This window comes from Vidua macroura, chromosome 1 (assembly GCF_024509145.1).
Source record: "Vidua macroura isolate BioBank_ID:100142 chromosome 1, ASM2450914v1, whole genome shotgun sequence".
NCBI lineage: Eukaryota > Metazoa > Chordata > Aves > Passeriformes > Viduidae > Vidua > Vidua macroura.
The window spans coordinates 5,248,506-5,276,496 of NC_071571.1; the positions used below are offsets into that span (position 1 = coordinate 5,248,506).

Consider the following 27,991-nt stretch of genomic DNA (forward strand, 5'->3'; position numbering starts at 1 on the left):
CTTGGGCACTGAATTACTGTGTGCTCAGACAGCAGCTCAGCTGACAATTCCCACAGCAAAAGCTCTGAGCATTCTTTCCTGGCATTTTCAACATCAGGAAACCCAGCCTGATTTCCCATGCGCCTCTTACAACCTTTCCACACCCAGACAGCTCAGCAGCAACTGGGATGGGTCACTTGTTAGAACAAAATACTTTCATGGTACAAAAGCAGCACTGCCCACGTGACATTCTCCCCTCAACAGGACTCAGAGCTCACATCGGAAGGTTTGCTCACCTCAGAAATTCTTACATTCAACCACAAGCTTATCTTCACAGATATATATTATCTGCTAAGGCATTGCCATTTCTTCAGCCATTGCATTACTTGAGGCTTCAAAGCACTCTGAAGCCCTTTGTTAAATTCAAGCTCCAAAATTGCACAATTTATCTAGCACACAAAACAACTTGAAAATATTTTAACTAAAGCCTTTTATTCTATACAACTGTGAAACATCATTTACCCTTCTGGCATTGCAGACTCTTCCATTAATCTTGCCTGTTACTGTGTTTTGGGATGGTTAGAAAGAAAAAACAGAAGGAAAGTTACAACCTTGGGCTGATTTCAAACAAAAAAATTACTGTGAGCAACTCCAATGTATACAATAGAACAGGAAGACAACCAGGAAACAAAACAGAACCCAAACAGTGCCTATTGGAACAGACAAAGACCCTTGCTATTAATAAATACAAGTCAGGACAGTTTACCAATGAAAGTTACAGTTCTGTTTAACCATTTAATTCACAAATAGCACTAAAAATGTGCAGTTAAAGCACAATTGTGTCAAACTAAGCACACACAGAAATGGGGATAAAAAAATGAACCTGATTCTTGAAAGATGGGAAAAGACATGCTAACTTAATTCTGAACCATAGTTTTGTCTAAGCAATGAACTTGTTTTGCTGAGTTTAAAGTGCAGAAGGGAATGACTATTTTGACTACATTTTGACTATTTTTTTCAAATAAAACATGATGAAAAATACTTTACTTTTTGTCTGACCGATACAATCCCAGTAATATAATTTATTGGGACTTTCCTTAGGCCTCAACCTAAATCTTGATCACAAGATACAGGAAGGGCTACAGCATGTGTCTCCTGAAGAAACTCCAATAATATACTGCCCCTTGAAGGCACTTGTGCTTCTGCTTCAGACAAGAGTAATTTTTAAACCATTTCTCTATGAGGATTTGTAATTTGCTCTGGCTACAAATGGTTTTCTGGGATATCCCCACATTTTCTCACAAAAAGCTGAAAGGCCCTTACCCCTCCCTCCCCCCAATAAGTTAAACTTCTATAAAAGATTACCATGAGCCTATGACAGTCACAGATTTTTAGAAATAGCAGTGAAAACAAGATCTGCATAAATCTCTAACAAAAGAACAATTGCATATAAAACCTTGGAAAAGAAGAATCAGTATTTTGATCTCATGAATATGAAATCTGCTGAGAAGTTTTTAAAGTTTAACATTAAACATATGAAGTTATAATCAGAATGATTTGAAGTTTTAACAAAATGTCACATACTTTTGGAGCACAGTTACCAAAAATTAGACTAGCGTGTCTTTAGAACACCTAGGACACAGTGCAGGAAGTAGTTATATATATTCAGAAAAAAAAAAATCTCTAAGTTGCTGCAAAGCATGTTCACTCTATTATGATGCACAGCATCACTGGACTCACATTGCTCTGATATTTTTCTAGTGTTCTTATCTTGTATGTCAACAGCTCTCTAAAGCAATTAAAACAATTCTCATGTTAACTCTTGGTTTGCAATTAAATGGGCCCATTCATTCAAGTATGCAATACCTATTTTCTGGTGTTTTCTTTTCCAAATTTCTTTTAGTGGTAGAAATGCTTAAGTAACCTGTAAGAAATCACTGCTGGAACTTTATGAATGGAATGTACTAAAAATACCTTGTGTGCAGTTCTTAATTACATTGTGAACAGTGACTAATACGGCCAAACCTGTTTGATACCGAGCACGAGCAGATGAGGGGATTATGTTCTGGAAAAAAACCAAAAGCAAAAAGGAGGAAGCAAAAGTCTGCACTGGGTTATCACCCACTCTTTGTTCACCTCACACAACACAAACCACTCAGGGACCTCCCATCTCATTGACTGAGACTAGGACAGACTTTAGTTTAAGTCATATAGATTTTTTTTTTTTCTTTTTCCTCTATATTACAGGTCTATTAGTCACTTCAGTTAAATGTTTACTTCCCATCCATTCTGAGGCATTAGAAGTCTCATCTACCTTAGGGGTTCAGGGCTGCTCTAGAACTACTCTTGGAACCAGCACAGCAAGGTCAAGTCAGTAATGACCGCTCTGGGTCCGCGTGCCCTCACGTCGATTTCTGGCGGTAGTGAAGCGTCAGGTCCCCACCACTCTTCCAGATGAAGTGCTTTACAGTCCGAAGGTCCATGTTGGGGTCCAAAACCTACACAGCAAAAAGGCAGCTTTTACTCAACAAGTCTGCTAGGCTGGCAGAAATTGAAAAAAACCAAAGCAAACCAAACTGAAAACTGATAGCAAGATAAGCCATGCAAAAGCTCAGATTTTTTCTATTAGCAACTGAGCCTGATGCATTACTGAAAGATTTCAGCAGAGTAACATGTAACTTCAGATTACAACTACCTCCTCAGTACCTAATCTCCATTGCACTTATTAGGCAACTAGTGGTTTTGGACCAATTTTGAAAACTGCCAAAGAAGCAGAACTCAAAACATTCCAGAAATGCTAAAAATACAACTCTGGAATTGTATTAAACCCATTTGTTGACTATGAGTAAGTAACCCTGTAAGGACTCCATGCCAGACCAAATTGAACAGGTTTATTATGAAAATTCTTTCTATCTGCCTATCTGGAACTGTCAGTACTAATTTAACAATGTCAAAACATTTACTTAGTTTTAAAGGTAACAGATAATCTATAGCATATTTCAAGCTCAGAACTCAAAAGTTCACAACCGATTTACTGCTAGAGCTTGGTTTTGATTACAGGGAACTTACCTGGTCCTGGCACAGAAGTTCAATCTTCTCCTCTGCTAGCACAGCAATGTCCTCCTCCTTTTCTTGTTCTCCTGCCTTCTCGTTGTTGGAGGAGCTTGTTGTCTGAGACTCGTTGTCCAAGTTGATGATTTTCTCATACACGTGTTCCATCACCTTTCTCACCTGAAGCATGTCACTGGCTGACAGCCGGTCTCTATAGGAGTTAGAGAAGTTTGTCAGGAAAAAGCTTGAGAAACAAACTGTGTTTCTTATCCTCACAACACCTTCCTTAGCTGTAGCAAGCTATGCAACTACACAAAGATCATCTTTATGTTGTCTAGTAGTAAATTATCAGGATCATCCAGAATGCCATGATCATAACAGCAACTTATCCAAAGACTCACACAGCAAAAAACTCAGAAAAGAACTTGAGATATTCAAAAGACCAGATAAAAATCTGCATTGTTTTCTAACCAACCTAGCTCATGTGATTGGCAAACTAGTTTGTATTCCCTACTTGTCCCTTTTCCTTTCAAAAAGCAATTATTCATCTCTGTTAGCAACAGGAAACAAAGCTGTGGTTCTGAACAGAGCAACAATCTATAAATTCATCTGTTTCCTGATTAAATACCACAAAAGACAAAGTCCCATTTCAGTAGTTAGTTCTTGGACATTTCTTAGCATAAACTTGAACAACTGCCTGTTGAACCCAAAACCATAGTTCTTTTAAGTATTCTGGTATAACTTAGTGCTTTATAGCAATGCTGCTAAACAACTAAGAACTTCTACAAATTCATCAAGCACAAAACAATTCTCTAGAAAATCAGTGAATTGGATTTTTTTTTTTGTTTGATTTTTTTTTTCTTGAGCTTGCAGGATTTTTCCTGCAATTTGGATATTCCATGATGATAGTCATATTTGCATTACTTACTTTTTTAGAGTTTTTGCCCCTGATGATGAATGAGGTTGGAGGTAGAAGGGAATCTTATTGAACTTGGGCATATTTTTCTAGAAGAAAACAATTTTCAGAAGTGTTAATTTAGGATGAACCATTATCAGCTCCTATTTGCAGCAGCTGCTATGTTAAGTATATTCAGCTCCTGATTATTAAAAGTCATGAGAGATTCCTAATCAACACCCCCACCACAGCCAACTTCCAAATTACTCATACTCCTGAGGCACAGATCATCTAGCTTTTGAATATAATTTATTTATTTCAAAGGCAATTAGACAGTAGCAAAAGACAGCAGCAATATGAAGTGTAGTCTCTATTCCTGAGTCCTTTGCTTGGAAAGGATATACCAATTATGCACAGGACTTTGAATTCTTTATCCAAAAAAAACTGAGCAAAAAGTACTTTAACTGGACACATCAAAAAATGATGCATCTCAAAGAGTCTTGATTACAGACCTTAAGACCACTTATTTTAAATACAAACACAGCAAAAATTTAAAATGTCATTTCAGATACTGCAAAGTTAATTGCAGTGCATCTTAAAAAAAAAAAAAACAAACATAAAAAAGCCAAACTAATACACCCAATACTTACATCCACAGTGATGTCAATTACCCATTGCGGCACTGTTTCATTAAGAAGCATGGATTCAGTTTCACCACCTGAATCCCGACATAGCAACCTGAGACACACAGAAATAACCTTTATTGTAACAACAATTATTGCCATTTGCATTGAAAAGCTTTCAGGAGAGCTTCTGCCCTTTTAATGGGCAGGGAGCCTGAACTCTGTTCAGATCATGAAGTGATTATTTTCTGTAAACAGCAGAAGGAGCTGTAGGAAGACAGATCCCAGAAACAGGGAGTAGGATCTCAGGAGACTACAGCTATGACACAGAAAATGTACAAAAGTACTTTGCTCTGGATTCTGTTATGTTTGTGTGCTGAAGTACAGAATTGTCAGGAGAAGGGGAAAAGCATCTGGCATAAAGCAATTCTCTCCTTGGGAAAAATGAGCTTTGCATACAAAGATCTGCTAAGCCCTCACTTAAAGGAAAGAATAAAACCACTTTCAGGAAATGTGCACATGCAATGATGCAAAAAAGTCACATTTCATTTTATAAATTGCAATAAATTTTGTCAGAGTCCTGCAAGCCACCTTTTATGTCCCCTAAACATAGCTTGCTCCCTCCAATGGGGTCTTTCCAGTGTTCTCTTGAGAAGCAGGAGCAGCTGCATAAGAGGGAAGATCCACCAGAACAGAATACAGGCAAATATTAAGCCCCAGGTACAAAATAAATACATTGATACTGTAGGAAAAAAAAAAGTTTTCCAAGCTGAAAATGGTTTCCCTATTTCACTGACTAAAAGTTACATCATTTTGGGACCTGTTCAGCCTGGGAAACAAAACCAACAGATCAAACATGCTCCACCCCTTAAATTTAAAATCCACTATATCAGTAAATATCAAAGAATTCATAGTGTTTGCAAGCTCAGCACTTGTTTTGCAGCATTATTAAACTGTCTCTGATGTACCACATATCTCAGTTGGGTTTTTCAATGTAGAAAAAGAAGAAATAGAAGGGTAACCAGTACACACATTGCAATACAGGATCTGTGTTCCTCCCTGCCAGAGATTAGGCCCTTCTACTGGATCATCAGCTAATTTTGGGAGCAGAAGCCAATTCTCTAGTGAGTAGCAGCTCCTGAGTAATTAATGCTCAGAGATCAGCACAACACCCAAAAATCTAAAGCAGCACAATTTCATTCTAAAACACAGTTTAATTTATCAGTTTGCAGAAAGAGGGCAGCCAAAAATATCACACACAACTAAGGATTATACACAACTCTTACTGCTTTCAAACCCCACACCTTGCTGATGTTCAAACTCACACGCTCAGTTGGACAATGACAATCATCAACAGCTGCTTATTTTGCCTGTCAAGGGTGTGTGTTAAATGTACAGAGCAGACCCAAAGAACATTTTTGATAACATTTCTGCTTGCACTAAGAAAGGGATTGTTCAGCCAATGAACTTGTATTTTAAAGTTTTTATACCTGAACAAAGTGCGTCCTCCAGCCTCACCAAAAATAACTGGTGTATGTGGTGGCACTTGGAAGTATCCATTTCCTTTTTGGACTCTGTTCTCCTGCTCCCCATTCACTGTTGGAAAAAACACATAAAACAGCAGTGAGATTGCACTAGGCCTTAAAATTGGCCTTAAAATTGGGCACACATTGCATCTACAGCAGATACATTTTGTAAATTAATTAGATCATAAGCCTCATGAAAACCAAGAAAATCCCCATTTCCAAGATACAGCAAGTATGCAAAAAAAAAACACCACTACAGAGTAACAAGATCAATACAGGTTTGTGGAAGGCCTATTTCAAAAGCCTGTGCAAAAAGGAAAATAAAGTACAAGAGTCAAAACCTGATTATGAGTTTTTTTCCCCCATTTCTTTTGTCAAACTGAACAATACTAAAATTAGGCATCAACTAAAGAGACTCTGCTGAGACAAGACTGTTCTTCCCTCTAGAGTGACAGTACAGAACTCTGAAGGGTTGTTTGCACTGCTCTTCTACCTGGATTTGCCAGATGTCAAAACAATGTGCTAGGAAAACTCGGGCACACAGTGCCTTGAACTTCCTCTGTTATAAATTCAATTTATTACAGCTAATTACAGCAGTATGGTTCTTCAAAGACTGAAGAACCTGATTCCATATCAGGTGGATAGGACAAGATTAAAGAACAATTAGCATTATCTATACACCTCTTGCTGAACAGTGCAGCTTCTAATCAGTAGGTATCTTGAAACAATGTAGAAGAATTTGGATGCCTGACTTGCACGTGGGGAAAATCATCTCCATTACACTGTAGCACCTCATTACTGCATTTGAAGAGATGTTGAATTCAAGCAACATTAAGAAATTTAAATAGTACAGACTGATAAGATAAATGATTCCTCAGCTTTCTAATCAGAAACATATGTAGGCAAAGAAAGGTCAGAAATTGTAACAAGCAAAGAAACAAAAAAAGAAAACCTGTATTGGAAGGGGTAAACATGATACTAAAGTTACAGCAAGTGAAAAATCCTATAGTTTGAAAGATTTTTTTCATAACACTTCTCTGAACAATTGAGAGGAACACTGCATGTAATTTTTGTTTATTTAAATTGGTATCTCTACAAAAATATAAGTGTCCAACAGGTAGACTTCACCTTCTCAAATCACTGCTCAGTGCCAGTCTCCTAATTTTTTTCTTTTGGAAGGGCAATGAAAACATTCCACTACTCCACAACTCTACAAAGGAATAAGCAGTGTAGCATCAATAATCCAACACTACAGAAGCCTGTGAGTTACACTTCTCAAACCTTGTCTGGCTCTTAGCTGTAAATTGCCAATACACAACAGTCAGAATCAGCAACTGGATCCAGAAGAGTCTGCCAAGAGCTCTAAACCTCCAAGGAGGCCAGTTTTGAAAGAAGAAAGCAACTAAATCTTGGCACAGTCTTGTCACAAAGCAGTGAGATATGCTGAATGTACAGTTTTCTTAATTGCATCATCTAGCTATAGAAAGTAATTTCTTAATCACCAAATATGAGACATCAGTCAACTCTGACTTGGGTTGAATTGATTTCCAGCTCAGGAGTTAGAGTCTCTTATTTTGCCAAATTCAGCCTCTACCTTACATTTCACATGGCTTTCCTCTAAGGCCTGATTAGACTTAGCATTATTACCCGAAACACCACTTTAAGGAGTTTTCTATGTATTATTACACTGAAGGTATTTTTTCCAATAAAGCTTTTATTTTGTTCACAATACCTAGAAGAAAACTGGAATCAAGTCAAGAAGATATTTGCTAATGTTGGCTAACTGAATACAACTGAATTATTGCTATTTACTGTCATTATCTAGTGTTTCTTTTCCAAGTCAAGCCTCAGTTTGCCAGTAATTGTTTTTCATCATGTTTCTGTAACTTCAGAATCTTTTTTTTTTACAGACAGACCAAAGATTTTTGCTGATACTTTCAGAAGTACAATATACTTTTTAGTGTAAAGCAAATTTAGAAGTGCTAAAAAACATGAAAAACAGAGTGCTAAAAACAGAGAGAGAGGTGTAAGACAACAAATGTTGTATCTGTTTAAGGAACACATATAAGCAAACAATGCATGGACAAGTAATAAAAAAGGAAAATATTAAAATACTAACCATGGTTTATCTCATTTTCTTCTTCATCCATTGGATTGATATGTGTTCTAGGCCAATACTCCAGAAGTGCTTGCAGCAGAAGCCCTCCAAGGTTTACTGTCAACACACAGTGAGGCACAACTTAAAAAACATGGGCAACATAATATTGTCCATTTGATCCACAGTTGAAAATTCATGAGTTTGAGCAGGTCTGTTCCCAAAGCAAACTATTTATGGGCACAGAAATCTGCTTGCCACAATCTGAGAGCTGCATGTTACAATCCTTCAGGAAAAGCTGATTTTAGAATCCCTGCTGTTGGATCACTCTTGTGCTTTAGCATTCTCTACATTAGGTTATAATTACTTTTTCCCTTTTGCATCTTGAAGGTTTAAAACAAAATTAAATGTAAACCCTGAATATGACTGTTGCAGAAAAAAAGGAAATACTTTATTTGGAGAATATGCTACAGGATTTAGTATTAAGAAATAAAGCCCAAAATCCAACCAGATACTGACATAGGTGGCACTGGAATACTTCAAAACATATATACTGGAATTTATTCTGACTTCTTTGTTAAAATAAAACACTAATATTAGTTAAAACTTACATTTTGGATCAGAACCATCGGGACTGCTAAATCCAGCATCCTTTGCTGAAACCCAGGCTGCAAAGCAGTCACTTTCATCCAAAGTAATTGTCAACATCTGTTGGCAAAAGACCATGAGGAATGTAATAGTTTTTTGGGATTAACTAAGTCTATAAATTTCTAACTTTGCCCCTACAAACCAAAGAATTTCTGAAAACATGATAGCACACTTTGTTTACCAAACTGTATTAATTCATAATTGGTATTAGTGGATTATAACACAAGCAAAATTTAATTAAAAATTTGTTATTCAGATTATTAAGAGATAAAATTTGCTGTTTTACTTGAAAATAAATTTAATCCATTACATAAGCAATGAATGTTCTTCTAAAGTTAACAAACTAAAACCTTTTTGAACAAACAATACATGAAAAAATGTGAAACATGACATTAAAACAACAGATGTAGGAGCTGTATCTCACCCCGGTTTTCAAGTCCACTGAGAACCAGTTTGGCACATAAACCATTTTAAATCTCTTCTTAATTTCTTCTTCAAAATCTACTTTCCCAAGGTCTTCAACTTTACATGCCTGTTCACCAAAAGAATCATACAAGGACTGAGTCATATCAACACAAGTCTTTTCCTTGATTTTCATATACACTTGGAATAATTGTGACTTATCTCCCCCTGAGCGCTGCAGTCCAAAAACATACAAGTTAAAGGTTAAATATTTTTTAAAAAGTCAAACAGTGATTTATATGGCAAGTAATTTTTATTCTTCATTTATCTCCAAGGTAGTAGCATCAAGCCAGTAGAGAGGTCTGGAAATATTACTTCAGATTCCTTGAAAATATTTTCCCTACACAGAGTAGACTGCTGTCTTCTAATACCCTGTCATTTTTCTCCCCATCAGTACCAATATTTCAATACTACATCCAACACCAGTACTTCCTGCACATTAAGCAACAAATTCAGTTCAACTACTGCAATGGGAACAGCAGTAAGTGAATTTCTGTGCAGATGCTTTATTTCTGGTTTTTTCATACTTTTACTTTAAAAGTCCTTCAAATAATTTGGCTAAAATCCAAATTATTATAATCCACTTGCAAAGTCATCCTGAAATACTTGTTTTAGGCAAACACTAAAGATTGCAACCTTGGAATTTATTCCCTCAGAATCCAGGAAAAGTTACAGGAAGCAAAGACTGAAGGGTGCAGCTTCAGGTAGGAAAACCTCCCTCTCTTCTTGCAGCATCCTCAATAAAGTCTCAGCTTTTGAGTGCAGGGAGCAACAGTCTGACCTGGCAAATCATCTCACCTCTACAGTGAATATATATCTACACATATATCAAATTACACTTTTCACAGCTTTACTAAGAAAAAAAAACTGAATGAAAGTAAAAATTAACACTAGCATTTGACTTTGGTCCTGAGATCTAACATTGCACACTTAAATACACACTGAAATGAAGAAAACTTTTCCAAAAATAATCTAGATAATTTTTAGTATAAATCTATATCCTCCAACTTAATTTCTTTCTCGTTTCAGTCAACAACTCAGTAAGTTGGCTGAGCATACTTTACCTCATTACTGATCTTGGCTGTTGCACTGCATAGTTCAAGAAGAAAATATTTAGAATTTAAACAGGCTTTTGCCAGAGAAGAAATTGCTGACCATCTCACTGATGTGGGATTTGATTCCTTTCTCTCTGCACTCTTTCCCCTCTCCTCTGAGCAATCACTGGGTAAAGCAACATGAAGAAATGTCACACCAAGTCTCCCCAGGCAACACCAGGCAGGAGCCAGGCTTCCTTCTGTTCATTTTCCTGCCATTCCTGACTTACCAGCAAACACAAGCCCTCTTTGAAACAAAACCCCATCAAAACACACATTACTATTTTCTGGAAAAAATGCAAGGGTCTGAACTTCAGGAGAATGCAGATGTCAATACTGGATTGAATTCAGGTGAATGCAGATATCAGCCTCGCATCAGGGAAAGCTACAAAAAAAAGCTCAGAAATGCCTCCTCCTTTTCCAAAAGGCAAACTCTGCATGATATCCTGAGACAGAAAGATGATTTACTTTCTACCACAGAAATCTCAAACACTAAAAATGTATATGCAAAAAAGTGGCACAAAATAATTAATCATCCAACAGTAGAAAATCCGAAATTAGATCCTTACCTTCAAGACATCCCAGTATGCCACATTATTATTTGTGTCTTTGGTTAATATGTGCCTCTTGTCATTAAGAATGTGGCACTGAATAATACTAGCACCCCCTGGCAAACAAAGAAGAATTAAGGTTACTACTGTCATTATTTTTTTTTCTAATATCACATTAAATTAAATTGCATGACATGACATATGCTGTTCATTGGTTTCAATTTTTTATGTAAACCTTGGATACTGCCAAGGTTTCAACATGATTTTAACTGTAACCAACAGTGGATAGACAATAACCACTGTGTTCTGGTTGAAATCATAGTATCAAGTTTTTAAAAAACTGAGCCCATCTTAAAGATCTATCACTTGTGCTAAAGATAACAGATTTTACAAGGTGCTCTGCAGAACACCTGCTTACCTTTTATAACTTGGTCAGGCTGTGTACACAGAGGTGGTATGGGATTGGTACAATCATTATCATAATCTCCTGATGCTCTAAAATTATGGATTCCCTTCAAAGTCTAAAGAAAGAAAAAATAATGACACATTCATAATAATCTATAAACTCTGCTTTTATCTGCGAGTAACAGCTGCTAATTCATGCTGCTATTTAGATGTTAACTCTCCAGTTCCAAGGAATATAATTTATTTCTAAATGTCATAAATACAGAGCAAAGGAAGTAATTCAGAACTTCCAAATTCAAATCTGCCTTTTGAGCAATTTCAATATTAGTATTTTATGATTTATTCTAAAGAAAGCTTACAAATCACAGCACATCCCAGTCAAATTGAAAGCAACAGCCCAATAGTTCCCAAACCAAGACTGCAAATCCCACGACTACTTAACTGTATTCATAGACTGTAAAATGTATCACTTACCCATTTATTCACAGAGGATTTAGTTGTTGCTACCCAAAGTGCTGGAGGAGGATCAGCTGATCTATCCAGTTCCATCTAAATAATGAAACAAAATTTCAGTCATGCTTAACTTAGTTTTCCTTTGATAATTAGTATTGTCTTGTGTAGACCTGCTCCCATAATTGAAAGCATCTCAGAACAGCCCTACTTTCAGCTTACTGCAGAAATAGAAAGTTTAAATGAAAAGTAGCTAAAATAAAACTTTTGAAAATCCAGAGGAATTATTACAAATATTCAACAAATGAACTGTAGACATGTGCAATAATAGATGCAATGTGTATTAACACAGTAGTTAGAGTTCATTCCAGCATGATGCAATCCTGTCTGATGGACAGTTTCCTAAATACAGTATTTCCTCAATTACTTTTTGTTCAGGCACTTCATATGGTTAAAATAACAATGTAAGAAGTCCTATACTAAAGAAAAAGCAGAATTTTATACATTTGGCTCTGACATTACATTTCTCAGATTAATAAATCACTGTAGCCAAGATTAGAGGCCACTTCTGACCTTTGTACAGCTGACCAGCTCTTTCATTTTCCATTTTGAACAGAAATCTCACATCCTGACTTTTCCAAAACTAAATTAACATATCCAGGATTTTATCTTAACACATTAAGCTAGAATTCACTCCCAAGGAAAGACAGGCTGCTCATATCTATTAGTATGGGTTTCAATTGCACACTCCTTATACACCTGCAGGTTCCAAAGTCGTGCCACTAAAGTTAAGACAGCAAAAAAAAAGTCAAAAACCAGCCTTTTTGAAAGATTCAGACTTGTGCATGCAAATATCATACTTAGGTGTTCAAAAAAATCCCCCACACAACTTTACTCCTGGTTCCCATGAGTATGTAACAGATTCTAAAACAGTCCTGTGCACATATGCTGCTGCTAAGAAAAATCCACTTTTGTACAAAGTCTTGGCAATGCCAGCTCAGTTTCTTAAAACTGTACTAGAGCCTGATAAACCCAACTTCTCATGTGTAAAGCATATTCATTTTCAGCAATATTCAAATTTGCACATTTTCAGTAGCTGCCAGGCATCCATCTTCTTCACACAATTCAACTTCAGATGCAATTTAGGAGACAGAGCCAATCTGCTGAAGATGTGGTACAGTAAACACTTGTTAGCCAATGTGAATTCTTTAAGCAATTTATACCTCAAGCTACTGTTTCATGAGAAAACATGCAATTATCCTTTTATATTGTGAGAGTGACAGAACACTGGCACAAGTTGTGAATTCTCCATTCTTGGAGATACTCAAAACCCATCTTGATGTGGTTCCAGTGCTCTTGGGCAGGGGAGAGGACTGGACCAGATGACCTTCAGACATCACTCCTAACCTCAGACATTCTACGATTCTCTGAATTAAACTCAATTACCTTAAGAACTGGCGCCTTTTCTTCACAGATCAGCACCCGGATATCAGGATTTCGTAAATCTGTACAATAAATCTTCCTGTCTCTTCCTCCTGAATAAACATGAGTGAAGGCTTCATTGACCTGCAGAGCCCAAACACCCTCATCATGGACTCGGTACGTGGCTATGCACCTTTGCTGCCCAAGGGACCACAGGCGGATCGTCCCATCAGAGCTGCCTGAAAGACACTGAGCAACAACCAGCACACTTCAATCAGATATTTCAGTATTTCAAAATATTTTTCCCCATAAAAAGATTTGATAATTCATATATTTTTCCTCTAAAATGGGGCTAAATAGGTACCAACTCTAGTCATGATTTCCAGTATTTAATGCAAACCCACTGCACATCTAGATGAACATGCAATAAAAACAGCTTTCATCCATCAGCCTCCCCCCTTAACCACTAAATATTTGTAAACTATGACAATAAATAATTACATTGAAATGGACTAATGACATTTCTGCTCTCTGTAAAATGCTTTTATCTCAGGTTAAAGCACATACCTGGGTGCCATCTCTGTTCAACAGCAAAGCTTTGACATTGTCCGTATGCCCTTTGAGTTTCATTAGTTTTGCACAAGTTCTTGGATCCCACACCCTTAGAACCTATGGAAACAGACACTAGATAAACGACATTATCACCATTCTTCCCACCAATGTGCTACCTCTGCAGAAATTAAACATTTCCAAATGAATCAACCCTTATTCCAAACATGTGGACATCCATCACTGAAAATATATGTTAGAACAAGACAGACATAACCATATCTTATGCAGCTCTAATAATCAGATGTGATCGTCTCCTGATTTTCATTTAATTTGTTCTGTCTTCTTCTGTCAAAGAAATTAAAGAATGGAAGTGACTGGAAACAGGACAGCTTGATATGGGCAAAAAATGTGCTTCTGAGAATCCTCTCAGATGCTTCACTGGTGTTATCCTATTTGCTCTTTCATATTGTCCTGAAAACAAAATTCTCTCAAGGCTAGATTAGGTAAAAAAAAACTCAGAGACTTAAGCCTGTTTTACCTTCCTTAACAAAGAGCAAGGGCTGTCTCTTGGGAACACCTGAGCTTCATTAGCTCACTTCATTTCCCACCTCCTGCAGGGATCTTGCAAATTGCTGGCACCTTCTCTCCTACCTGCAGCAACTGCTTCAGTCTTGATAATCATCTGACTCATGTGCCCTCAAAATCAGAGCTCTTGTGGGGCAATGTAATGATCCCTGACAAAGAGAGTTACAAAAGATGATCTGATTGTCTCCCCTATGTATTAAAGTCCTATGGATACATCACATCTCCAGACTGAGGCAGGATTTGTATCCTACACTTGCACTCCCACTTAAGAGAAGTGTCTGCCCTCACTGTTGAAAACACAAAAGATGCTACAGACATGACATTGAAAATGAATAAAACTGTCTCTTTTTACTGAAATTGAACTGAAGTGAAATGAACCCCACCAAATTTTGCTTACCTTTTCAGTGGACCCTGATACAATAACTGTTCCCATTTGATTCATTGCAAGGCTGTAGATTGAGTCTTTGTTCCCACTCAGGGAAGAAGCTATTTCAAAATAAAATTCACATTTTCAATTTGAATGCTGTTATTCGAAAAACATATTCACTCAAAACGGGTATTTTAATACTCCTTGACTCATGAAAATAGTGCCACTCTGCCCCATGTATAGAGTTGCTTTAAGAAAGACTATAGTCAGTATAGTGCTATGAAAACCCCATTCCAATTCTTAATCTACTGCTGCATAAAAACAAAGTAACCCCTCAGATTTATGGTCATTACAATTTTGGTGACCTTTTGGCACCACAGTACTGTGCCAGGGCCATCAAGCTGCTCTTGCTCAACTATGTCATTGGAATATGACATTTTGTGATCTTGTAACACACAGCATTTGGATTTAAGTGCAGAGATTTTTTTTTTCCAAACCAAGGAACAGTAAAATTCTGCATTTTGTATTAAAGGCTCTTCTCCTAGTACAGCAGAAATGCAGAGAAATTACATTGCAGCACTGAAATATGTTATTTAAGCAGGGATGCTACCTCTGCACTTGTGAAAACCATATGGCAGCTCCTTAGCACCACACCTACCATCAGAGCTGAGGAATTCTATACCAACCAGCCTAACCCCTTTTTGGAGATTAAAGTACCAGTCCCTCAACTCAGAAAAGCACAGACACAGCAAATGAAAATCATCTATTTGGAGAGCACAATCAGGCATTTCATCAAGCCTCAAATCCATACCATCAGTATGCCAAGAAGGCTGAGAATAGCAACAAACTGCATGGCCAGATGTAACTTCACACAATGATTTATTTATATGATGAAGTTAAGTTTCCAACACAGGATTTGTAACCTAATCTCATAATTTAATATCACATTTTGTCACAGTGGAGAAACCTGTGTCAGGGGGGTTTAGGCTGGAAATCATGAAGAGGTTCTTCCCCCAGAGAGTGGTGGGACACTGAACAGGCTCCCCAGGGCATTGTCATGGTCCCAAGGCTATCAGAGCCCCAGGAGCATTTGGACAGTCTCAGGCATATGGTGAGATTTTTGGGGTTGTCCCATGTAGGGCCAGGAATGGGACTCAATGATCCTTGAAGGTCCTTTACAATTCAGGATATTCTATAACCCTATTATAGAATTATGCAGCTTTACTTCAGAGTCCTCTTAGCCACTGGTTATAGCATCCAAATGCAAACTGTCAAATGAAATCTATTATTTGGAGGTAAAATAAAGTGAGAGTTTTCCACTGTACCCAGAGAACAGCTGAAAGCAAAACACAAAACTGAAAACTCTTGAAGGTTGGCACACTGTTCAACAATCATAATAACTTAGGGTAGGATAATACACAGAGTTATGAAAAGCTGGATAGCAGGAATAGGAGAGTCTTAAATGTACAGAAGCAGAATTTATACCAGAACAAAAACAAAGCTTAACTCCACTCTCTTCTGGAAGGGACTACCTCTCAAAAGCTGAATCTCTCCACTTAATTTCAATTATAGCTCTGCTGACTGAGTGACTCTTGAAAAATAGGCTTCCTCTTAATGCTGGTTTGTGTACACTGCTTCCAGGTAAGCAGATAGAAAACTAATGCACAAGCACAAGTTTCACTTGTACTCTGAAAAAATCCATGCTGCTTGAAAGGACTCAGGAAAACAGGTTCTATGAGGACATACATTGAGTTCTTTCCAACAGAAACAGTTACTGGGGAGCACTAAAATGAAAGAAAAAACTCCTCTGCTTCCTCCCCCTTATGAAATATTTGCATTCTACTCCAGAAATGCAAATTTCTCCCTGTAACCTTAGAGGTAATGTCTCCACTTCCATTTGATCTTGGGTTCAAAACAAGCACCAGCTCCTCAGCACTCCCCATCTCCCATTTCTGATTCACTTCAATCATTTAGGTTCTGTATCACTGTTACAGTGTACAATAAATGTTTTTATGTTTCTTTATTATCCCATAACTGAGTTTTCCTGTGACCACACAAATAAATTCTTCCTTCAAAAACTCTTTTGAAGTAGAAGACAGCAAAACTTACAGTTATCAGCAAAGTTTGGCTATAAAGTAATTGTACTTTCAGTGAAAAAAGGAAGAAATAGAAGGATTTTATGTTTCTGGGAAATACAAAGTAAATCTCTCTAGTCATGTGCCATCCCAATAGCATTCTGCAGTGCAACACAGCTCTCTAAAGCCATGTCTCCTCCAAGGCTACTCAGACATGTCAGCACAAGGCTATACTTGAATTAAAAAGTTCTTTAGACAACAAATGCAAAACTGACAGTTCTGTCCAGCAGATGCACCACTGGTTTTAGAAGCTACCAAAGGTATAAAATTAAATACACCTTTTGAAATCAGCCCAATACAGCAAATAAAAACCCCCACACCAACTGCCTCTTACTTACAGAATCACATATTCCTGAAATGTCTTAGGAATATGTGTGCCAATTCCAAATTTTAGTTTTGCAGATTTTCCTTGAGTCATTACTAACCTATGACTGAGGAAGCCACTAGGCTTATTTAGAAAATTAACATATGGCACTGTGCAAAATGGTTCTGTTCTTTCCAAATGCTATTGTTTAAATATCCATCAAACTAACTAAAAAATGACAGATCAATCATTGGGAACACAATTTTTCCAACCTACCTAACAAGCAGCAATGTACACTAGACTTTTTCCTCAAAAAAATAATCTGTAAAAACAGCCGATACAAACCAGATGCCATGACCCAGATCTATGTTATTCACTTAAATCCAACTGAACCTAAAGACTGGTATGACACTCCCCAGAAGAGCAACTTAACCAGCTCTACCCAGACCATTCTAAAAAAGGCAGTGTTGGAATTGCTGTGTAAAGGAAAGATTTCACAATTTATATAATGCCTTTCTGGGAGAGAGAAGCAGGACAGGTGACTTCCTAAAAGATGAGGGTGACATTGAGAATTAACCCTGATGAGTAGAATCTAGTTTCCCTTGCCTTTCAATCTCAAGTGAGTTAGATCACACCAGTCTGTTATCCTTGTATGTAATCAGTGCTTTGTGTTACTCTGTGTGATTTTTAGTCTAGCTTATCTAGTAACTATTCTTCTGACAGATTTGACAAATGTAAAGTCCTGCTGTAGGAGCTGTACTTTCTGGTTTTTTTCAGCATCTGTACAAACAAAAAAAAACAGCCCCAAATTATAAAACACAGAAAATGTTGGAACAAATAAGGTAACAGAAAACTTCTATAAAAGGCTGGTTGAGAGGTTAAAATCTTCCCAAGTTAAAGCTTTATCAACTTTCAGAGAAACCAGCATGTCACAGTTCAGGAGAAACAGTTCAAAGAGACTTGTCCTCTATTCTAAATGCCATGACTGTTGGCTGCTCTAGATTTCCAGCTATTACATAACACAACAAATGGACTGAATGCATACAAACCCCCCTTCAAATTTCTTGCCCATTTTTTATGTACAGACAGAAAAAGGCATCCATAGTTTTAAACTGACCTCACAGATTATGCTACTCAATAAAATGCATTGCATTTGCCTCCCCTCCCCAGGTACCTACTTGTGACAGTATTATTTGAGGCAGTCAGTGCTGTGAGAGTATTTACATCCCAGAGGAATATCTGTCTGTCCAGCCCAGCAGATGCTACCAGCTCCTTATCTTTTGCATATGCTAAGGCTTTCACATAGTCCTACAATAAAATAAATGTAGCAATATGAATCAATGTTATCCTTTTGAAGTCTGCATCTTAATAATTGTAAGAATGGCATTGACCACACACAGTATTTACAGATAATGTTTTTCACCTTATGCGTCCTTAGTGTTGACATGCAAAATCCCTTATGTGCATTCCACACTTTAACAGTAGTATCTGAAGAAGCAGATATCACTAAATTGGAAAGAATAAAGACTAAATTTTAATGGCTTATATATTACTTTAGAGCATATTCATACTACTTTAATTTGTTTTTCAAAAGAGATTAAAATAATAATGTATATAATATTCCAATTTTCATTAAAGCAGCTGCTTACACTATTTACCAAAGTTACAATACACATCACAAATTAATTTTACATGCTAAGATTGATAAAAAGCAGATAATTTACTTGTATATAGTTTCTGAATACTGCTGTTCTGAAACTTTAAAGTACTTACATGTTTTGCCATTGCAGCAGAGCACAATGTCATTTACCCAATCTGTGTGATGTTCCATAGATGCTATATAAGGGTCTTGCTGCAAATTAAGAAAAAATAAGCTCATCACCAATGGAGAAGATTGCAACTATCACATCCTGTATATTCTTCATCCTGCATACGGATCCAAAGTTTCCTAGTGCAGAGTTGTTTGAAATCCCAGAACCCTTTTTGTGAGAACTACAGAGTTATGCAAGATATCACAGTATGAACAATATCAAAAGGATTCTGTGATCACAATAATTGGCAGCTGTTAAAAAACAGCATCAGGTACAGCCCTGGAGGAGCTTACCAGTAGGATAACTTGGGAAAAAGTAAGTTTAGACCCAGGAAGGCTCTCCTGACTGACCTTGTGCTGATTGACACTCCATATCCTTATGATGGAGTCCCGCCCTGCTGTGAAGAGTCTGTTTAACGCTGGGTCCAGCTGAAGTGCGTTTACCCCGTTCCGGTTGTACTTCTCCACTTCATCTCTAATCACATAGGAAACCTAAAACACATTTGCACAAATCCAATCATGGTATTAAGATATTGACATGGCCATAAAAGCTGAACATCTAATTCCATCTTTGTAAGGTTCTTGAGTAGAAAATATGAAGAGTTTTACAAGCATTGTCTGTTAGTTTGAGAGTTACCAGCACCACCAAAGTCATTTGCCCCCAAAAATGGAAAACAGTGATAGAGAAGATTCAGCAGTGATAGAACTGGAGCCCAGAAGATTCTTTTAATCACTACAACTTAAGCTGAGTTAGACCCAGAGAATCCTCAGTTCAATTCCCTGCTGTGTGTGCATATTCTGGGTGATCTCAGGCAACACACTGAGTCTGGGTATCACTTCCCAAGTGGGTTCCAGAGTTCCCATAGTTGCAATGCCAGTATTTCCCAGCCTCACAAAGGAGAGGATATGCTCACCATGGCTTACAAAGCACTGAAAGACTGCAGATACAAATTCAATAGGTGTCACTACTGCTTTTAAACCAATTTTTTAAGAACTACCTACCTGCCAATATAATAAGAAACTCAAAACTCTTACTGCTCTTTCAGATAAATTATCCCATTAGTTTCTTTCCTTCCATGTTTGACAGTACTGTGTGTAAAGGTTATTTCACAGATTTGTTCAGAAAAACTAAAAGGAAATTTCAGGAGACCCTGAAAGGCCACAGCAGTCTCCATTATTGGTGTTCAGTAAATACAATTCCAAGACACTGCAGTTTCTTCAGAGCTCCTGTACTCACTTTCCTGATCCCTGCGTTTACACACTGCTCTGAGGAAAGCCCTCACACTGAGGGAGAAGGAGGGGAAGATACCAGTTATGCATCTTCCCAGATTCTATAAAATATAATCAGAACAAGGTAAAATTTCATGCTTGGTGTAATCAAACCTGCTCAAAACAGGAAACCTCTGGATACACAAGCACCAGTGTTTTGAAATAAGGAATAGTCTTGGGCTAGAGATCTGAAAGCAATTTTTCACTCCAGTAACTGTGTTACAGTATAAAGAAAATGTTTTCCAGATCAGCTCTCAGTGACACAAAATAAATCTAACAAATTAAGATGTTCAGTGGTCCTTATCACAGAAGAAGTATTTTACAGCAGCTCAGATTCTGCACCATGAGAACTGACAGGTCCATTGGTGAATGTGGGAAACACCTCTCCCATCCTCAGGCAGCACAGCCAGAGCACTGATGCTTCCAGAAAACACATGTCCAGTGCTATTCTCTGTTTGAGAAACAGCTGCAGCAGCTCTACAAACCAACACTGAAGGATCAAAATTAAGAGCCTCCTGAATCCTTGTCTCAATACTCTCCATTACCATTGCACAAGTCCTTCACTACACTTATTAACGTGATGTACATAATACATAAATGTATATGTAAAATACATGTACATAAGTGTATTATTATATCCCCAATGCTCTTAAAGACCTTCTGTCAGCCACTCTCAGCCCTTTTAGTATCACAGCTCTTCCTCCCAGTTTTGGATTATGTCCTCATTTCCAATACTTTCAGCTTCTCTCAGCCATTCCAGACTCATCCACAACATTCTTGCTATCTGTGCTCAAGTTTCCACCTACACACAGCTCCAGAGACGCTGCTGAAAGGAGACACCATCAGCCACACAGAAGTGTTATGTTAAAGCACTTCAAGCACTTGAGGTATTATTTCTTTGTGAGATGCAGGGAGCCAGATCTATGTGCCACTTCTTACCTGGGCTTAATCATATCATGGCTGTATTGCTGAAAGACCCACACAGATTATGCGTACAAAAGTCAAGGTTTAGCATGATTCAAACACAAGGCAAATGGATGCCCATCAAATTCACATTGTTGTCAAACTCTTTGAATAAAACCAATGAAAACACACAGTTAAAAACTAAATGTGAGCAGCTAAGACACAAACCTAGAAGACAGTAGATCAAATTTACTGTTATTCTTTTGAGAGAACAATATTTTCCTGGCACAGTATCAGGCTCAAGATCAGCAGGGTCCTCCACCTCTTGTTTTCCCAAATGCTACCAGGATATTCTTTGAGAAATCCTTAATTTTTGGATTTGTCCCTCCTCTGTCAGTCACCTCCCGTTTATTATATTTTCAGGTATAATTTAAAAGCTCTTCATTCCACTCATAAGTTAGATTGTCAAACTATGTTAGTCACCTAAGCACAATAACGCAGATGCTTTTTGCACATAGTGATGTTACTTCTTTTTAGTTTAAAGGAAGTCAAGAAAAACACTGCCATAAATATTTAAAAATGCAAAAAACACCCCCAAATGTTGACGTACTTTAGTAAATAAGGTACTTCTTATGTATAATTAAAACTTTCAGAGGACTTTGGCAATTGAGTCATATTTCTACATTAATCTTGATGAAATTAAAGTCAGCTCAACCAAATGCTGTTTTCCCTCACACAAAGACATGATCAGAGGAGACTGACAACCATTTCTCGTTATCACCAGTACTGAAATAGTCAAAGATATTTTGCCCTCTATTGCTTTTAATGACTTCCACATATTAATTTAGTCAAACATCTCTTGGCAAGTATTGTATTTTAAAAGAACTGGGATAAAGAGAGGGGTTATATTGTTTCAGTGTTACTGTTCCCTGGTAGATCTGAACTGGATCTCAGCAGAAGCTGAGCAGGAAACACAACATCATCCTTCTTTCTCCCTGTGACAAACTTAAGAAATTAACTCTGTGTAAGTGTAACAACTGAATTAAACAAGATTAAAATCTTATGTTTCCTTTTTTTTTTTTTTTTTGGTGTAAATACAAGAGATCTTTGATGTAAAAAAATATTGGAACACAACAAAAAGAGCTTGATACAATATTCCCCATCAGTGACTGCTACTGTGCACAGAATCCAACCAGTTATCTTTGTCTCTTCTCAGAATTTTACAAGGTGTTATTTATTGCCCACAGAAGGAATAGTATACTTGTCCTGATAAACTGTCTTAAAAATTGAAGGAGTAACAGCAAGAAGAAAAAGAAATCCCTATTTTATTAGGTAATGATAAGTTCCTCCATGTCATGGGGACAAACTGTGTCACAAACTGTGACAGGTATTTTTCAATCATATTTCTAATCCAAATTAGATATGGACTCCTTAATTATATTTTTTAAAAATTTCTGATACTAAAAAGACAAAGAAAATTATTCTGTAGTCAGCAATTTGATGGGACACCACACCAACACTTCACACAAACACTGTAATTTGAGCAGCTGGCAAAAGACAAGGCAAACAATTTGTCCTGAAAACAGTATGAGCTGAAAAGGACTACAGCAAAAAATGCACTCTCCAACTCATTTTGGAAACCTAATGATAGCCTAGTAACTGTCAGCTGTTTACACTGAAAATACTTAATAAATTTATTTGCTCATCCAAAATATTGGCTGGTCCACTCCTGCTAAACTTGGGTAAGAGGTGGTGGACACTCAGCCAAGTCCACAAAACCAAAACATTCACTAATAAGAACAGAGAAAGATTGCTGATAACCCACATGTGGCTCTCCATTATGTTCTTATTTGGAGAGAAAAAGGTGAGAAAGTGCTTTTTAGTTTGGTTAGGGTTTTGAGTGACACTTAGCATAGACTTAAATATTAGAAGATTTAATAAGTACACAAAACAAATACAAAACATAGTCTATTTTCAAGCCTGTGTGTACACAAACACATCTCAACAATATAAATGCAGTAAAGTTCTGGCTGAGGAGAAACTGCAGTGATAAAATTCACCTCTGCTCCTGAAGCACACAGACCTTATCACTGAAGATAAAGCACTGTGTTCTGCCTGGAAAGGGGTGTGGGAACTCCCAGGAAGGAAGGGCTCCAAGACCTCAGCGGCATTTGCTGCATGCAGGACAGGCTGGAGCACATCCCTGCTGAGCCCTTTCCAGCACAGCACAGAGCCAGGGGCAAAGCACAGACACAAAAATTGGGATATAGACCACCTTTACTGACACTGCTGGATGGGAGGAGCAGGGCCTGGGGGATGTGAAATATTTTAGTAACAACCATCAACACTTCTGCACCTTTTATAAGCTCTCCGAATGAGGAAGAATCTTCCACAGCAGCAGTGCATAAACATCCACTCATTACAAAGGGTTTATGGGATTCAGTAGCCTAAATGGATCAGGACTAATCATTTTAATGACTACCTAAGAGCTCCAGAGATAAAGCTACTGCCAACAGATACATTTTGGCACACAAAGCCAAATGAATTTCTTGCAAGACGTATAAGTGTTTCCTGCATGGACAAGTGTATCAGCTGATGTGGGATCATGTTACCCTTGTTACATTACATGCATTATAACAGACTTTTTCTTCACAGTTGGGTAAAATCTGCTTTTAAAACATCCCACCAAACCATGTGGAGGAAACAGTAACCAGCTGAGCTCTGAGGATACTCATTCCTTGTTTCTAAGTGAGCAATTAAAAAACAAAATGTATTTCTCAAAATCACAGGAGGGTTTCATGAGATCTGAATTGCATCAAGAATGAGATAAGAAGCAGTGAAGTACCAAGGGGAAAAAAATAACAACATTGCTTTACTATCTTAGTGCAGCATATGTATCCCTAAAAACGTGGCTTTAAATTAAGGAGAGTATTTGAATTTTTACCTAGGCTCCAGAATAAAAGTAATGGAAGGCTTTAAGAAGCTCATTTTATCCTTTTACAATGGAATCAACATACTGGCAATCTATTTGCTTCAGCATTATATATGAAATAAATATATTTGTAATTATAACTTTTACATTTATTATATATGAAACATAAAAATAACATAAATATCACATCTAGTAAGCTGCAGTATTAGTGCACAAATATGACAAAGTCAGTTTAAACAGATCACAATTGTTTGGGTTGGAAGGGACCTTAAAGACCATCTCATTCCAACCACTGCCACAGGCAGGGACATCTTCCACTAGACCAAATTGCTCAAACCCCCATCCAGCCTGGCCCCAAACAATTCCAGGGATGAGATTTTTCTTATTCTGTACAAGACGTAAAGCTAAAAAGTGCTTAAAATTCATGCACTCATATTATAAAGATGCTGATCCTTATATGGCAAAATTCTTATGTGTTGTTTTGAGTTTGGGGGTAAATTTACTCTGGCCAGGGAGCAAGTTTGGGAGAGCAGTTACAGTGCAACTCCTCCAGGGCAGCTCCTTCAAGGCACCTGCTGGGAAAGCTTCACCTTGACTTGACTGCCAGGACAACGTCTGAAAGCTGCAGCACACGGCCAACAGCAGTGTCTGTCACACCCCTGCATCCTCCCTCCCTTCCCAAATCAGTGTCTGTCACACCCCTGCATCCTCCCTCCTTTCCCAAGTCAGTGTCTGACACACCCCTGCATCCTCCCTCCCTTCCCAAATCAGTGTCTGACACACCCCTGCATCCTCCCTCCCTTCCCAAATCAGTGTCTGTCACAGCCCTGCATCCTCCCTCCCTTCCCAAATCAGTGTCTGTCACACCCCTGCATCCTCCCTCCCTTCCCAAATCAGTGTCTGACACAGCCCTGCATCCTCCCTCCCTTCCCAAATCAGTGTCTGTCACACCCCTGCATCCTCCCTCCCTTCCCAAATCAGTGTCTGACACACCCCTGCATCCTCCCTCCATTCCCAAATCACTCAACCTCACCCCTGCAGCCTTCAAAAAGGCAGGGCTAAGCTTCACAAACACCTGCCATCAGACACTTCAAATGCCTGACTCCCACTTAAAGAGTTTAACTTGTTTCCTTTTTCTATGCATGGAATTCATTTTGAGGCCTAAAACTCTGATTAAACCATTAGAAACTAAAATTATATGCAAAAGCACCCTAAACTGACTATTTTGGATGGCTTTGCTTACCAGTAAAACAGGTGCATCCAAGCTAATAATAGTTCTGATTTCCATGAACTTCAACCAGCTCTCCTGCCATGTAAGGAATCAAGTTCCTCCTCACTTAAGAAATGTCTTTTGTAAAAGCTTCTTCTTCCAGCCTCATAGGTTTGGAATAAATTTCTCCAACTCTGTCTCTCTCTCAAAAACTCTATGTAGAAGCACCCTAAATGCTTAAGCATTGGGAATTAAAATAAATCATGAGTAGTTTTATTTTTCCATTAGCAGCTGATGAATAAAACAGCCACTTGAAACTCCTTTACTTGAACAAAGTCCTGTTGCAAACCAAGCAGGTGAAATAGTAAGAGTCAAGAAAAAAAACCCTAGCTGCTAGTCAAGCTTTATAAATGTTTGTCATGGAATGGTTTGGGTTGGAAGATGCTCTCATTCCACCCCCTGCAATGGGCAGGGATACACCTTCCACTACGCCAGGTTGCTCCCAGCCCTGTCCAAGCTGGTCTTGAACACTTCCAGGGCTGGGAAGCTTCTCTGGGAAGCACAGCCAATCTGGATGTAAACTCACAGTGAGTGCACTGCTGAGACACAGACCAGGGTCATGTACATCACATGCCATTAGTACATGAGGTGAAAAAATACCACACAGCACAATGAGAACAGACAAAACATCATAAACCAGCACAAAACCATCTGTAAAAACAAGCTTTTGAGCTAAGCAATGCATGGAGAACAAAAGTAGTAGTAAAAAATGAGCTCTTTGATGCATGCTGCTGTCAGGCAAATACCACTCCATAAATAGGAGTGCATCAAACAAATATCAAGGTATAATCAAAGCCCCCTCCTTAGGGGTATAACCTGCAAAAACTTGTTCATAGCAGAGATATTCTTTATATTTTAAAGCATGTCCCATTTTTATTTCTGGGAAGGCAAGGGGATTCTTTATATAGAACTGAAAGAGTGCTTCCCTTAACCACAGAAAACACTAAATGCTCTGTAAGATGCCCATTTCCTCTGTGTGATAAATGATAAGTCCAAATGATAAACCAAACCCACCTCTGTTTTGAAAAAAAGCTCCTAATGCTATTTCAAGCCTAATCAATATTTCATTTGATCACACTGTATAGCTACAGCTGAAACTGGCACTTGCCACTAGGCAGCTTTGCACATTGATAAAGCATTAAATCTTTTCCATAATGAAAGCTGTAAAAACATCTAAAGGGCAGGCACTATCAAAAACCAAGAAGAAAAGCACTGAGAACCATAAAATAAAACTATTTTAATGACTTTTACTGTAAAAGTATCTTGACTTTTTATACACACTTTGGTAACTCCAGTCTCCACCAAGGCTACAACAATCCACATGTGAGCCCAAACAACCACAGGGTTTAATTCTTCCTCAAGTGTGCTGAGAAAGTCTACACCCATCTGACTGCCTGTGCCACGGGTTTCCTTCAACAAATGCTGCCTGGAGCTGGCAAGGAATACTTCTGAAATTTGAGAAGAAAAAACCCTGCTCCTCGCTCACGTGTGTGAAGGGACAGAGTGTTTTACAGAAACTAAGCAGAAATATGATGCAAAACAGATCACAGGATCATGGAATGGTTTGGGTTGGAGGGGACCTTGAAGATCACCTAGTTCCAAGCTCTGGGCAGGGACAGCTTCCTCTAGACCAGGTTGCTCAGAGCCCCGTCCAACCCGGCCTTGAAAAATTCCAGGGATGAGGCATCCACAGCTCCACTAGGAAAACTATTGCAGCGTCTCACCATGCTCGCAGTAAAGAATTTCTTCCTAATACCTAACCTAAATCTACTCCGGCACCGGACGCAGCCGAGACAGCCGCGGCAGGAATCTGCAGCTCTGCCGCTGCTGGGAATTCACGTTACACCAAAGCAGGTCGGGGGGCACCGTTAGCTCGGTCTCGGCTCACCTCCCCCCGTGCTCCGCCGCTTTTGACCTGAGCTGCTTCAGCTCTGCCTCCTGCGGGCTGCGGAACCCGACCCCGTTCGGCAGCGAGCAGCAGCTCATCCCCCGCCGTGCCTCAGGCGGCCGCTCGCCCCCGCCACGGCGGCCAGAGGAGGCGGGGGAGAGACCCCGGGGGCGTGCGGCGCTGCCTCCCCTCACCGCAGCGCTGCAGCGGGAGAGTGGGGCGACTGCGCTGCCATAGAAACCCCCAAGGCCTGACACCCTGCAGCCGCCGGCGTGGCCCGCGAGGCTCCGGGCTCTCCTTGAGCCGTGCCGGCCCCGCCGCGCCCTCACCTGCACTTTCCGCCGCCCCGCCGTGTTCTGCCGGTGATGCGCCGCCATCTTGCATGTTGACACTGTGGCGTCATGTCCGACCGGAAGTGCCGGCCCGTCGCCCGGCCCGCGCGAGGCTTTTATACGCGAGCGGCCGGGTGGGCGTGGCCAAACGAGGCGTGGCCAATTGGGGCGTGGCCACGCTCCTCCCTCACGCGGTGCCCGCCATGTTGCCGCCTCATGAGGTGCCGCCTCAGCCCGGCCCCAGGGCGGGTCGGGTCTGTTCTTTTCCCGGCCCTGCTGCTTTTGCTTCGGTCCTGTTCTCCTCCTGGTGCTCCAGCGGTGTCTTCATCCTGCTTTGCTTCGTCTCGAGTGGTGGTGAAAGGCCTGTGTTGAAATAAGAAAGGGCCCACTTGAATAAACAAAATCAGTGGTTTCAGCTGCCGGTAATAGTCAGACGGTCTTTT

General features: G+C 38.9%; 1 protein-coding gene across 1 annotated transcript; it reads right to left on the reverse strand.

Moving 5' to 3' along the window:
- Positions 1-452: 452 nt before the first annotated feature.
- WDR48 (WD repeat domain 48) lies at positions 453-27,958 on the reverse strand. Its single transcript, XM_053998118.1, has 19 exons — positions 27,546-27,958; positions 19,306-19,446; positions 18,918-18,996; positions 18,568-18,650; positions 18,323-18,452; positions 14,736-14,824; positions 13,769-13,870; positions 13,226-13,450; positions 11,804-11,878; positions 11,343-11,445; positions 10,943-11,040; positions 9,242-9,349; positions 8,781-8,877; positions 8,194-8,289; positions 6,039-6,144; positions 4,576-4,663; positions 3,959-4,035; positions 3,049-3,241; positions 453-2,477 (listed from the first exon to the last, which is right to left on the reverse strand). The coding sequence occupies exons 1-19, from the start codon at positions 27,591-27,593 to the stop codon at positions 2,382-2,384; spliced, it is 2,034 nt and encodes a 677-aa protein (XP_053854093.1). The 5' UTR covers positions 27,594-27,958; the 3' UTR covers positions 453-2,381.
- Positions 27,959-27,991: the final 33 nt, after the last annotated feature.

Bases quoted from the DNA above. Each gene is read 5' to 3' on its own strand.
- WDR48 (XM_053998118.1), bottom strand. From the start codon at position 27,593: ATGGCGGCGCATCACCGGCAGAACACGGCGGGGCGGCGGAAAGTGCAG. The intron at 4,664-6,038 runs GTATAAAAACTT...TGTGTGTCTCAG, and splicing joins GGAGGACGCACTTTGTTCAG to GTTGCTATGTCGGGATTCAG. The intron at 3,242-3,958 runs GTAAGTAATGCA...TAACTCCTATAG, and splicing joins GGGGCAAAAACTCTAAAAAA to AGACCGGCTGTCAGCCAGTG.